At 46.4% G+C, this 13,865-nt stretch overlaps 1 protein-coding gene across 1 annotated transcript; it reads right to left on the bottom strand.

The window, feature by feature from the left end:
• Nucleotides 1-4,309: 4,309 nt before the first annotated feature.
• LOC133271783 (lipase member M-like) lies at nt 4,310-11,899 on the bottom strand. The gene is made up of 9 exons (XM_061458197.1): nt 11,754-11,899; nt 10,846-11,011; nt 9,307-9,505; nt 8,989-9,098; nt 8,428-8,564; nt 7,842-7,985; nt 5,623-5,694; nt 4,883-4,948; nt 4,310-4,567 (listed from the first exon to the last, which is right to left on the bottom strand). The coding sequence occupies exons 1-9, from the start codon at nt 11,835-11,837 to the stop codon at nt 4,334-4,336; spliced, it is 1,212 nt and encodes a 403-aa protein (XP_061314181.1). The 5' UTR covers nt 11,838-11,899; the 3' UTR covers nt 4,310-4,333.
• Nucleotides 11,900-13,865: the final 1,966 nt, after the last annotated feature.

Here is a 13,865-nt window from a genome sequence, read left to right as displayed (position 1 = left end):
TATTTGAGACCTTCAGGGAGTGGTAACATGTCCATGCTACATAGTCCAGGGTCAGGAATGGAGACTAACATAGGCTTGTAAAGAGTACAGGAGACAGGTACCGCTATACAAAAATACAAGCCTCAAAACCCAGTTGCTGGCTCTCTCTTCCAAGCAATCTCAAAAGCAAACTTGGAAATAACATAGGGCAGAACACAGAAATTGCTTATGGTTTCTGGAATAAGAAAGCAACATATCCTCAACTGAATAAAACTACTCAGCGATGCTGGTGACTGCTGGAAACTGTTGTCATGCTTGCTGTTAAGGACCAAAAAAAACATGTAAAGGGAGTACACTATCCGACATAAGTCGATTAAACCTTATCTTAGGTGAACCCTGGTACAAGTGAGTTTCTAAGTAACAGTGTAGGCCAGTATGTTGCTTAAAGCAGACACCAAAGCATAACCCTCAAGCAGCAAGGACACTGTAGTAGATGTGCTCACCGCCTCTCCAGTGTGGACACAGACTGGAGCTGGGCTACATGCTTCACAGTTCATGTCCGTGCTGCCTTTTCTTGCATTGACCATGATGGTGGTAGAAAATCATAGGTCAGCAAACGTGGTCCAACTACTGTATTTTGAACAGGATTTGTTATGGTTTCAAGCCCTTTTAGCCTTGTGTGCCATAAGCGAGCAAAAATGGCTTTGCATTAGCACATCTGGGAGGACAGTAAGAAAGTGGCTGAATTCTGTGGCTTAAGCCCAGCGAGCTACTAAGTACCATGCAGTTGCTCTCTCACCCCACCCTCCCATAGCCCCACTGTAGCATGGGGAGAAGAATCAGAAAAAGGTAAAACCTATGGGCTGAGATAAGAACAGTTTAATAATAGAAATAAAACTAAAATATAATAATAGAATAGAATATAACAGTACTCTAACAGCAACACAGCAAGGTAAGATAAGATAAGATGAGAAAAGAGAGGGAGAGAAAGGAATAATACCCCCTTCCCCAAAAAAAAAACCAAATGATGCACAATACAACTCTTCAACACCTGCTGCCCAATGCCCAGCCGGTCCCCAGACAGTGACCAGCCCTTTCTGGGTAACTCCCCCCAGTTTATATATTGGGCATAGAATCACAGAATCATAGAATAGTTTGGATTGCAAGGGGCCTTCAAAGCTCATCTATTCCAACTCCCTGCAATGAGCAGGGACACCTTCCCCTAGATCAGGTTGCTCAGAACCACATCCAGCTTGGCCTTGAATGTCTGCAGGGATGGGGAATCCACCACCTCTCTGGGCAACCTGTGCCAGTGTTTTACCAACCTCATTGTAAAGAATGTTTTCCTCACATCCAGCCTGAATCTCTCCTCTTTTAGCTTAAAACCATCACGCTTCATCCTGTTGCAACAGGCCCTGCTAAAACATCTCTCCATCTTTCTCATAGGCCCCTTTCAGGTACTGAAAGGCCACAATAAGGTCTTCCTGGAGTCTTCTCTTCTCCAGGCTGACCAACCGCAACTCTTAAGCCTGTCTCCATAGCAGAGATGCTCCAGCCCTCTGAACATTTCTGTGGCCCTTCTCTGGACCCTCTCCAACAAGTCCATGTCTTTCCTGTGCTGAGGACTCCAGAGCTGGATGCAGGACTGCAGGGGAGGTCTCACCACAGCAGAGCTGTAGCATGGAATACGTTTGGCCAGTTCAGGGCAGGTGTCCTGTCGTTGCTTCCTCCCAGCTCCTTGTGCCCCTCCCCACTGGCAGAACATGAGACTGAAGAGTCCTTGATTTAGAGTAACAACTAGAACATCAGTGTGTTACCAGCATTGTTCTCAGACTAAAGCCAAACCACAGCACTGCACCAGCTACTAGGGAGAGAATTAACTCTATCCAAGGTGAAATGAGGACACTGACCAGCATCCTTTACACATGTAGGCGTAGGACTGAAGCTGGTTTGCTCATGCAGGGACAATTAAAAATAATAGTGCTCTGGCATGAATACATTTACCAGGGTGGTGAAGGCCTCATGCTGTGTTGTGAAGTCTACGGTCAAGAGATTCACTTGATTCAATCATCATGGGCTGATGTCCCAGCCTGGCCTTGGATGTGTGCCATCACCCTGGACCTGCCTGATGACTTCTGACTTGCCTGACAGACTTGAGACATGAAAGGACTCCAGTCCCAGCAAGATCAACACAATCTGTTTATTGATCATAGCAATCCCACATGACAGAACATCATAATATTTATCCTACAAGCACCTTGACTGTTTATTGTTCTGTTTGATTCCAGAATGCTCTGCTTCAGCCATTACTGATCCTTTAATGGGAGAAGGAAGCACATACAGAGCACTTCCAGAATCTGATTTAGAGAGAACTTTGTGAAGAAGCAGTCATAGGAGATGCCAATGAATGAAGGTAATGCAATACAAACATTGCACGACATCATTACCAAAGTGGCACAAACATGATAACCTGAACAGAAAGAGAAGATACTAAACTCTGCGATTATTAGAAACCTTCAGAAGTAAATAATTTCTTGCAAGCTTTGCAGAAGCCTGTCTTGCCAAGCTTTGGGTGTTTATTTACAGAGACAGAGAAGTCTTCTTGCATTTGCATTGATATCCATGGCATGACAACGCAGCCCTGACATAAATAACTAATCACAAAGAAAAGGTTGTCATTACAAATATCCTAAGTGAGGTAGCTAAACGCTGTCACACCAGATAGGTAATATGTAACCTATAACCTAATTCTTTCACCTGTAGATTACTTCTCCCCATCCTGTTTTCTTCTGTGATCATTTCTAGCTCCACTGATGGAAAGTGAAACACCTTTACAGCTGGTCCCTTCTGATGGTAACTCAGAGTCCATTGCAGTTGTCCTACAAGGACGTGCACCATCATCCCCATCCCACCATCTCCAGACATTTCATAGAATCAGAATCACAGATTGGTTTGGGTTGGAAGGGACCTCAAAGCTCATCCAGTTCCAACCCCCTGCCACAGGCAGGGACACCCTCCACTAGAGCAGGTTGCTCCAAGCCCCTGTGTCCAACCTGGCCTTGAACAGTGCCAGGGTTGGGGCAGCCACAGCTTCTCTGGGCACCCTGTGCCAGCGCCCCAGCACCTTCAAAGGGAAGAATGTCTTCCTAATGTTAGTTTTCTGTCAGTGTTACAAGCCACTGAAGGCCACCTCTGAGCAGGGGAAGTGTTGGACAAGCAGCTTTCCCATGCCTGCACATAGCAAGACATCTGTACTGAAAACCCCCATACTCCTCCAGAGGTTTAAGGCAGTACAACCACAAAGAGCCAAGCAGATTCTCTCTTACATTATTACTACTATTACTATTATTATTACTATTATTGTTACTGTTATTCCTATTATTACTATTATTATTAGTAGTAGTACATCTTTGTGGAAAGAGCATCTTATCCTTTGCCTTGCATGCTCCTAGGCATATTTTAAGAAGGTAGTTACACAAACAGGCAAATTCACAATTCCTCCCCTAATCAATATATTATTAAGAAGTATAATCCAGAAGCTGAAAACAGAGTTAAACTCATTTCTGGCTTCTCTGTCCCATATAAGGAAAACAAAAGCACTCCCTGTGACATCTTAAAAGGTGGTTATGCCTTGGGAATATTTTTTAAAATGGTGAAAAATGGTGTTTCCCAGTTAGAACTTATTGAAAACTCTTTTGTATATGAGCAAGGCTGTTGTTACCCAAATCGACATGAATTTGAGAAAGATGTTCCCTACATCAGCAAAATGGACAGTTCTCATGGGGAAAAAACATGAGCTCTTTTCATTGTCACCTGTCACATTGTTTCTAGCTCCTTCAATTGTAAAGAAAAGCAAAGAATGTCAGGATGTTGGGATTCTTGGCATGGAAGAGTAACCACAAGGTGGATAAATCTACATCAGCAGGATTTATCACTTGACCCACCACATTCCCATCCAAGCATACCTACTCTTGTGGAACACCAGTGTCCAGGAGGGAGCTGAGCTACTGTCCAGGTGTTTGCAGCTGGGAACCTAAGTGTGACCAGAAGCCAACATCCATGGAAATGGATGTTTCTGGAAGCTTGTTTCTGGAAGCCCACGTGAGTGAGGCACCTAGGATACTCAGGGGCCAAGAGCCATGCCCCACATCCTCAAGGACTTTAACTTACTTAACCTAAATCCTATGTGCTTTCCAGATCATTGGATTGGCTTGTTTTTGTCACTTGCCAGAGTAATGTCAATCCTAACCAAGCACAGAGTTTAATGAGCCTTTTCCCTCTCTTTTTTTCTTTTTAACTAAAAGAAGCTTCATCAATTAAACAAGAAACGAACAATCATTGCCCCAGTCCAACTCTAGGTGCTCCTCTCCATCAGGTCAAGAATTTCTTTGTATACTTGTTCATATGCTTCAACACCCCAAAGGAAATCAAAGTGGACAAATTCAGGAATGTACTTTTTGTATGCCACGTTGGTTATCCGAGGCAGTGTGATGTTTACATCTTCGGGGGCTGAAATCCAGTCATTGCCACCATACCATGCAGCAAGAGGGGCTTTCATGTTTTCCAGTTCATAGAAGGGAGGTGTGGTCTGCAAGACAAATAGTGTGGCTTGAGGAAGGAAAACCTGCGAGGTCACGGGCAAGTCAAAAAGTCAAAGTATTCCTGATTACTGCTTGGAATTTCTCCTCTATCCTAAGAGGTGGTACAGAAACTATCACCAGAGATCCTGATTATGCCTTGTGCTCCTGTGCTTTTCATCAGAGGGTCAAAAAGTCATCACTGAACAACATCACAGACATGGTTTTTGTAAGAAAGGTACAAACTGGTTTAACCATATAAGGTAAATTCTGCAAGTCCCATAAAATTCAGTTTTAGCTGACAAGTGAGAATGGATTTCTCTTACCTGGTTGTAATGAAACATGTTATCACTGCCGTAATCATAATATTTGAATTCCCCTGTTTGATAGAGCTGGAAAAGAAGGTGGAGTGGTATTTATTATTCATGCATTAGAGGTAACCATAAGAATGATAAAAGGCAAGCAGGGAACTCTACTGCTCCTGTCTGCCACCAAGGCTACATGTTACATGTGATACTGTCTTCTGGGAGGTGAGATCAACCTCGAGGAAGATCTCAGCATGACCTGCAGGACTGCTAGCATTGCCCATGTCTGCTATTTGGAGGCTGAGGCCCCAGAAACCCACCGTGCACCAAGAGCTAGCCTCAAAGAAGGTACGCATCAGACCTTCGGGCAACTTTCCTTTGTCTCTCATGGTCAGTGTCTACAACAGAAGGATATGAGTCTGTGCAGGTTTTCAGTCATTAGTTTTTCTATGATTAGTTGTCTTTACTGACCCACAACTCTTGGCCTTTAGCATCGCCTGTGCTGGTTTATTACCATTTTTATCTTCCATCTCCATCACCTATCAGCTCCTAAGACTCTTTGTCATCTTTTGTTGAAAGTTACGGCTAAAAGAACTGCATCTGCACCAGTGTCTCGTGTCAATTATCCCCTTTATCTCTAATATAGCTCTGCAGGGAGAACAATGGAGGATTATACCCAAGCATTGAGAAGAGGTCCTTGGCAGCTGAGAGAACATGGGCCCTGGTTACATGCAATCTTATTCTGCAGCAGGGAATATTACCTGGCGCCAATGTAACATGGTTTTTAGGGATGTTGAATCAGGGTAGTGGGACAGGTAGACATCTATGCGGCTCTGCAAGAAACCATTGGAGACATTTATTCTCTGCATGGAGAGAAATCCTACTAGAAATAAACCTCATCCTTTTCAGTAGCCACAGAAATCTTTCACTCACACAAACTGCTTCATCTTAGCTCTGTGAAGGCACAGCTCAGCCACATGCCATGTGAATTCACGCTGCAGACAGTAGCATGAAGGGTGCTGTAGAGCTTCCTTCAGCAAGCTGAGCAATTCCCAGGGGATGCTGGGTCATGTTATGAGTCGTGGTTTTCAAACCCAAGTAAACTCCATATATTGTGCTCAGGGTCCTTTTGTAAAGAAAATGGGCAACTAATCACAATAGTTCTACATGTTGCTTCTAATGTGTTTTCTCCTTGGAATATTAAGAAATTAGCCCAACACTTTCTTTGAGAAACAGTGGCCCAGTTCTGACTTCATCCATGATCAAGTTATTATTGCTTGGCACTTTACATGGACCTGTCTTCAATTTTACTTACATGAGTAGTTTGTGTCAGGATCTGGACTTTGAAATCTTGGCTGGCCCCAAGGAAATAGTCCTTCCCTGTAAGAGTGGGGCATCCCTGGGACCACCCAAATCACCCAGACATGTTCCCAAGCAACTTGTTATAGCTGCAGTGTTGGCCCTGGTGGGAGCAGGGTTGGGCTGAAGACCTGCACCCTGGTGCCTCCACCCTGAATTTTTCTATGGCTCTGTGTTCAGCGCAGTGCAGCACAGGGAAAGGCTCTTCTTCAAGGATAAATATGTTCTAAGGGATAGTAGACTGAAGAGTCTGAGGACCCAGGGATCGGTGTTGGGTCCGGTCTTGTTCAACATCTTTGTCGCTGACATGGACAGTGGGATTGAGTGTGCCCTCAGCAAGTTTGCCGATGACACCAAGCTGTGTGGTTCGGTTGATACGCTGGAGGGAAGGAATGCCATCCAGAGGGACATCGACACACTTGTGAGGTGGGCTGATGCCAACCTCATGAGGTTTAACCATGACAAGTGCAAGGTCCTACACCTGGGTTGGAGAAATCCCAGGCAAAGCTACGGGTTGGGCAGAGAAGAGATTCAGAGCAGCCCTGCAGAGAAGGACTTGGGGATGTTGGATGTTACTCTGATACAACCAGTCAGTCATATTATCCAATCTGTACATTATAGAATGGGTTGTGTTGGATAGATTATTTATTAGAAATAAAACTACTACATGCAGATCCCACATGCAGATCCCACATGGCACACTGTGTACAGTTCTGGCGTCCTCAGTGTAAGAAGGACATGGAATTTTTGGAGCAAGTCCAGAGGAGGCCATGGGGATGATAAGGGGGCTGGAGCATCTCCCATGCAAAGACAGGCTGAGAAAGCTGGGGCTGTTGAGCCTGGAGAAGAGAAGGCTGGGTGGAGACCTCATAGCAGCCTTTCAGTATCTGAAGGGGGCCTATAAGGATGCTGGAGATGGACTCTTCATTAGGGACTGTAGTGATAGGACAAGGGGTAATGGGTTAAAACTTAAATGGGGAAGTTTAGATTGGATATAAGGAAGAAGTTCTTTACTGTAAGGGTGGTGAGGCACTGGAATTGGTTGCCCAAAGAAGCTGTGAATGCTCCATCCCAGGTGGTGTTCAAGGCCAGGTTGGACAGAGCCTTGGGTGACATGGTTTAGTGTGAGAAGTCCCTGCCCACAACAGGGGGGTTGGAACTAGATGATCTAAAGGTCCCTTCCAACTCTCACTATTCTATGATTCTATGATTCTATGATTCTATGATTCTATGATTCTATGACCCATGTCTCCTAGCAGTGAACTGAAGGGAAGTTTGTTCTGCAAGAGCCCATTTTGTTATTAAAACACATGAAATTACAAATCACTTAGTGAAAGAGAAACCCTGGGTGCCCCTTGGAGCACCAAATGCATTTCTGTGCTCTCCCCTTTGGTATCATCCCTTCTGGGGAGACAGCGTGCTTGGTGGACATGTGACCTTGTGCACACTCTGGGGTTCTCTCTGGTGCCAATTCAAGAGCGTCACAACGGCCGGATTTCAAAATGCTGATGCAATGGCAAGATTTTACAACAAACTGAAGATGTGAAAGGCCAGCTAGTTGACGAGTCAGGATCAAACAAAGAGAAACTATTGCTTAAAAGGTAAGCTGGAGTGTACATACCACATTTAAGCTGTTAGTAAATCCACCAGGCAAGTAAAGGACCAATGAGCAAAAGCTTTTGAAGGTAGGGTAGCTGCACAGTCTGGAAGTCACTTGCTGCAGTATTTCACCCTTATCAAAGACCACCGTGTGTCCTAAAATGAGCTGTGAAAGTCAAAAGCATTGATCAGTGTGGTCACATTACTCTTTCGTCTCCAGACTCTCCCCAGCTCTCTGCTCATCCCTGAAAGTTGCTGCCTTCCTTGCCACAGCTTTACTGGGCTTTGTGATTTTGGCTTTTCAGAAACGGCCATGGCCCTCTAAGAGCCCTGATTTTCCTAGAAGAGCTTTGTCCTAGGAGGATGGACCCAAAAGCAATAGCTAGAAATAGCTATTCTCAAGATTAGGGCTAGACAAGAGGATGCTTTACACTGTTCAATGCCCTGCAGCCTCAAGGGCTTAGGCAAAGATGTACCTACCTGCTCAATGCAAAGGGTACACAGAAAGGAAAATGAAACTGATGTACAAGCACTGCATGTCTCAAGTGATGAGACTTTCCTGTTACTCCTTCCCCTTTGCATCAGACGCATGTGTGGCGAGCACATACCTTAACCAGCCCCTCTGGAAGGTCAAACACCCTTAGCAAGGGTGACTTCATATTTGAGCTTGTGGTGATGGGAGCCAAGGCAAAAAACATCTTGATTTTGCGATCCAGCTCAGGAATGGATGAAAAAGCAATGAAACCTGTGGGAGGGAGAAGGAAGCAGACCCTGCCAGGTTATTTCTGAAGTTATTGTTGATTCCCAGGTGTGTGTGCCCATCAGGACACCTGGAGGTGGCTCTAGAAGGTTGGTGACTTGACCTGAAGCCTTTGCTACTGATGCATTTCAGCTTCTAGCTTGACTGCTCAGCCCAGCTGCAGCTCCCACAAGCCCTTCTTGGGGATATGACAGCAGTGGGATGCACCAAAAGCCATCACTACAACCATTTTTGGGCTGTCACTGCTCAAAACTGTTCTGTTAAAGCAAACAGGAATTTTTACCTGCTCTTTTCCCTTTGTTGTTTGGATGTGCCCAGGCATTACCCTCCCTGCCCATGTTTTCAGAAGAACACTCCCAAACCAGGGGTAAACGTAACCCTGACAGTGTTCTGATCTCCTCCTAAGTACCTGTGGTGGTTCCTTGGGAGTAAGCCACATAGTATAACTGCTCCTGTCCAGTTTTCTGCAGAATGTAGTTGATTGTTGCTGGAAGGTCATACATGGCCATCTCATGAAAGCTGTAATGTAGATGGGCACATAACAGAATTACTGACCTTAGTGCTGTGACTGTTTGGGGAGCAGATGAGAGCTCTGGCAGGTACCTTGGTGGAGCTGGTTTATGCCCACTAGCAGATGGTGTGACTGTCAGCAGTGCTGCTCCTCCAGCCTACAGACACTGCTGAGGGTACCAGGTACCTGCCCACCTTTCAATTTTGCAGGAAATACCTGTAATTTGAGTATTCCTGCTGGTGAAACTCAAACTCTTTGTGCTTTTGTGACCAACTGTTCCCCCGGCTGTTTCCAATCCAGACGTCATAGCCAGCATCAGCAAGGATGAAGCCCAGGCTGCTGTTGGGTAAGTTGGTAACCCAGCTGCTTCCCTCCAACACCAGGCCATGCTGCAGGAGGACCACGGGCTTTGGAGCTGAAGAAAGAGAAGTAGGATCATTTTCTCTGAGCAGCAGCAAAATTCACATCCAGGTATTGCTTTGGTAGCAACCCCTTGGGGAAGTGACTGCAGTGCAAGGAGATGGTTACCTATGTCCTCAGGCTCTTTGGAGAGTTGTTTTTGAAACATGCTCTTTGGTCATACCACAACAGAGAAAATCAATATAGTGAAACTGAAAAATAAGGTTGAGCTCCACACTGAATCATGCTCCCAGAAAGAAGGAAAATGAACCTGTGCCTGTCTTATCAATGACTGTACGCTCTGCACGGGGACCACTCTCTACATGGTGCCTTTTGTTTGACTCAGGTGCTCCAGGTCTGACTAGGAGACACTGAAAACCCAGCAGAGTTTAAGTACCTCCTATGGCACAGCAACACCATGATGCCCTAATGCAAGAGACTAAGTACTGGAGGGGTCAAGAGCTTCTCCTCCACTCAATTCTGCCCACTTTAAGCCATATGGGCAAGTCTTGGCTCCTCAGAACAAGCTTACAATGTTTCTCACAAAGGACCAGTAAGCCTGAAGTGGTGTAGGAGGAGAGTGGAAGAGAGATTATGGAAAAGTTTAGTCTGAAAAGGTCATCTGGAGGTCTCTACTCTGCTCAAAGCAGGTCCAGCTTCACAGCCACTACAGGGTTATCACAGAGATATCTGAATTCATCTGGTAGAGTGACTATAGGTTGCAGCATGAAAGGTTGAAGTAAAAGTGACTTTATTTTTTTTTTTTTTTTATTATTTATCTCCTCTTTTTTTCTGTTGTTTTTTAGATTCTCAGCATAAGACTCACATTCCCACCCTGGACAGCTGAGGACAAAGCGTGCTGGAGGGAAAGTTGGCTTTTCACACCCTTTTGCCATGTTCATATGCTAGTTCTCCTGCTCCCTAGGAGAGGGATACTCCTGCCAACAAGAATGGGGTATCACCCTCTTCACTTTAAAACAGTGGTTCAAGTGAAGAACAGAAAGGAGCCAAAATAGTGAGATGGCATTGGACTGCACATCTGGTGGTGTTTTTTGCTGACAAATGGCTTTTTATTGCTACCTTGGCTGGTTTTGAGCAGGAGTAAAACCTGAGGCAAAATTTCTCTGTCCCATTCATACTCCTTATCTTTTTCTCCCTTTTTGGAGCAGATCCTCTCAGAACAAGAACAGGAAGTTTGGTGTGGAGGGCACCTGCATTTCTTCTGCTCCCAGGGCTAATCCTACATGAAAGCTGTCTCCTTGGGAACCCAGGCTCTGGCAAGGCAGCCCTGACCATCTTCGGCCCAGCAGAGCTCTCAGGGTCCCTGGACCAGGCAGACCTTCTTGTGGCACTTACGGGGACAGAACATGCTGGAGCCCTGTGTCTCTCCTTCATGGGAGGTGCTCATGCTTTCTGGATTGTCTCTGCCATGAGGAACCCTCTGCACAGTGAGGTAATAGCCGTCATCTGTCACCACTTCATGCTCCTCATAGGGGTACCCATGGTAGCGAATAATTTCGCCCTGTGAGAAGGGAAGGACAGTGTGGGGCAGGTTCACAGGGAGGTGGGAGTCTCCATTCTGGAGGATATCAGGGCTTGCCTGGGTGAAGCCAACAGTGGTTGCTCTGAGCTCTAGTGGTGACTCCTGCTGTCAGCAGAGGTTGGAGCAGTTGGCTGGGACCTCCCAGTGTCCCTTCCACCAATGCCTTCAGCTAAAATTTTTGGCAGCTGTGAATTTGCCTTGCTCCCTCAGCATGTCTGGTAAAGAAAGACCTATTGTCACTTTTCATGTTGCAATCAATGTTTGTGAGGGTGCTGAGGCACTGGCACAGGGTGCCCAGAGAAGCTGTGGCTGCCCCATCCCTGGCAGTGTTCCAGGCCAGGTTGGACACAGGGGCTTGGAGCAACCTGCTCTAGTGGAAGGTGTCCCTGTCCGTGGCAGGGAGTTGGAACTGGATGAGCTTTAAGGTCCCTTCAAACCCAAACCAGTCTGGGATTCTTAGAGCAGGGCAGCAACGACAGTGAAGCTCCAAACCTGAGACAGCTGCATTTACCAACCCTGTTGATTTCACCCAAATCTCCCACAATTTCTGCCATAAATCTCCATGTACATGAGCACAGGGAAGTAAATTCTCTAATAAAACCCTTGTACCAAACCTTGGTGAGTATGTACACACAGAGACCATCGGTCTTGTAGAGATTATGGCAATGTAGGCAGCTTGCATGCCCAAGTAGGAAAAGAAGAGAGAGAAGTCATGACTTACAACATCCATGGACGCCTCAGGACTTGCATTTGACTTTTCACTGATGCACATTACATAAGCAATGGTTACGAACAGCCACATCATGGTGCCCTGCAAAACATTGTCAGCATGATGAGCGTGAGAGACATTGACAGTACTGACACAGAAGTCAAGGCCTTTCATGCATTTCACTTAGTGCATGAAATGCATAAAAGGCCCTGCACTTCTCTTAGTGTATCAATCTGTCCACTCAACAGGTGAAATACATTTGAAAGCCTCTAGTTTGTCCTAAAAATGGCTCATTTTGTTCATTTTGAACAATGCCAGAGTCCAAACTCCATCCCATTTAATCACACACTCTCCATCAGATCACTGTATTCAGAAAAATGCACATGTATGTATACAGCTATAAGAACCTGGGCAAATCTATTTTCTGAGAAGGTGATTATAGACTATTCATTTAAAATGATGTCTCAGAGACTTGTAAGAATAGATTATTAGGTTAAACTGAGCTGAACTAATCAAGAGTAAACCACTCGATTTTCAGTTGCAGGACCATGGAGGTTTCGTTCTTAATATGTAATCAAATAATGTGATTTGGCTGGGCTCTACCCAATATGAAAGAGACACCAGGGCACACTTATGTTGGTTTTGCAAACCTGAGTTAAAGTACTGTCCCAGGAGACCTGCTGTTCATCCTGGGAAGGGTTTTGAAGTATATGCTTTGGCATGTTCCTACCACAAGCCATCTTACTATCGTTTTATTTGTTGGAGACAACAAATTGGCGACAGAAATAGTGCCTCAGCTCTTATGTGACATGCTTGAATAGGTAAATTGCAGGGAGCCCTACCCAATCCTGTCTGAATGCATGCGCCTGTGCAGGGCTGTGTGGGAAGCAGCGACCAGGGCCAGATGCCAGGGCCAGGTATTGCATCCACCCCATTGCTTCCCTGCAGAGTATCTTCCTGGGGAAAGGAGTCCTGTGAGCAGGCTTCTGTCACTTCCCAGCTATCTCTCGTTGTCCCCTCTGTCTTCTTTGGAAGGAACTTGGCTCCCATGATGCAGGAAGTGGTTTTGCAGCTGGGAAGAAGGCCACTTGTTCCCTCTGCTGTCCCTGGAGCATCACGTGTGATGTGATCCTGGAGGATCACACAGGCACCGCTGCTCTGCTGGAGGGGACCTTGGCACCCCCCTTGTCTGCCCTCCAGCCCACAGTGGAGTGTTGTCAGCATGAGGTCGGGGTGGCTGTGGCATTGCTCAGCAGAGCCCTGACACCCCCCTCACATGCCTGCACCCCACTCTGGAGGAAGAAGGGTTCCCTAGCTCCACCCTGAACCCCTTGGGCCCAAGACCCCTTGTTGCATCGCCTGTCGCTGCTGCCATCCCTGCCTTCCTCAGGGGAAGGCAGCTGAGGGAGCATGCCTACTCAACAAAGCCTTTTCACTGAACTCTGAGCCTTTTGGAAAAGCAAGGAGAGACGGAGAGCATTTTTGTGGCATAACATCAGAAGAATAGCATGTAAATTCACAGAAGAGCCTGGCCTAGGGTGGCCCTTTCCTTCAACAGCCAAGCTGTGTTGGCTGTTGAAGGAAACATTCCCTTTATGAAGGATCCCTCAGCTCAGCAGACCTTGAGAGCTCCAAGGGACCTCTGAGAGCTGCAGCAAGGTAAAACCTCTTCCACCAGCAGCATGGTCCTGGCCCCTGACAACTCCCACTGCCACTGCAGCTGGCAGAAACAACCTTCATTTGGACCCAGGACTCCTGGGGAAGCCCTGCTTTCCCATTGCAGGGCTCTTCACCTACCTGCAGCTCTCTCCTGTTGCCCTTGGGGATGGCCCCTGGCTGGCAGCCTGCACAAAGGCAGAGGAACCCAGGGAAGAAGGATTACCTGTTGTGGTACAGAAGAAGTGGGGGTGCCCTTCTTCCTGATGTCTGCCAAGCAGGAGGTCCCCGCTGCCCAAGCACGCTGCTCTCACACACCATGCATTGGGCTATTCCCTCTGTTCCACGCATTTGGGAGCGTCACGGGTTGCCACTCCCTCTAATCTCTGGAATAAGACACCCTTCCTGCCAGGGCTCGCTTGGGAATGTTTTTGTGGCACTACAGGAAGAGTTGAGAGCTGTACTGAA

The sequence above is a fragment of the Pezoporus flaviventris genome, unplaced genomic scaffold (genome assembly GCF_033815535.1).
Source record: "Pezoporus flaviventris isolate CSIRO_AGI_PZ_B2104156 unplaced genomic scaffold, CSIRO_AGI_Pfla_v1 ptg000001l, whole genome shotgun sequence".
NCBI classification, from domain to species: domain Eukaryota; kingdom Metazoa; phylum Chordata; class Aves; order Psittaciformes; family Psittacidae; genus Pezoporus; species Pezoporus flaviventris.
The sequence above is the reverse complement of the archived record's forward strand: the minus strand, read 5'-3'. Positions and strand labels throughout refer to the sequence as shown.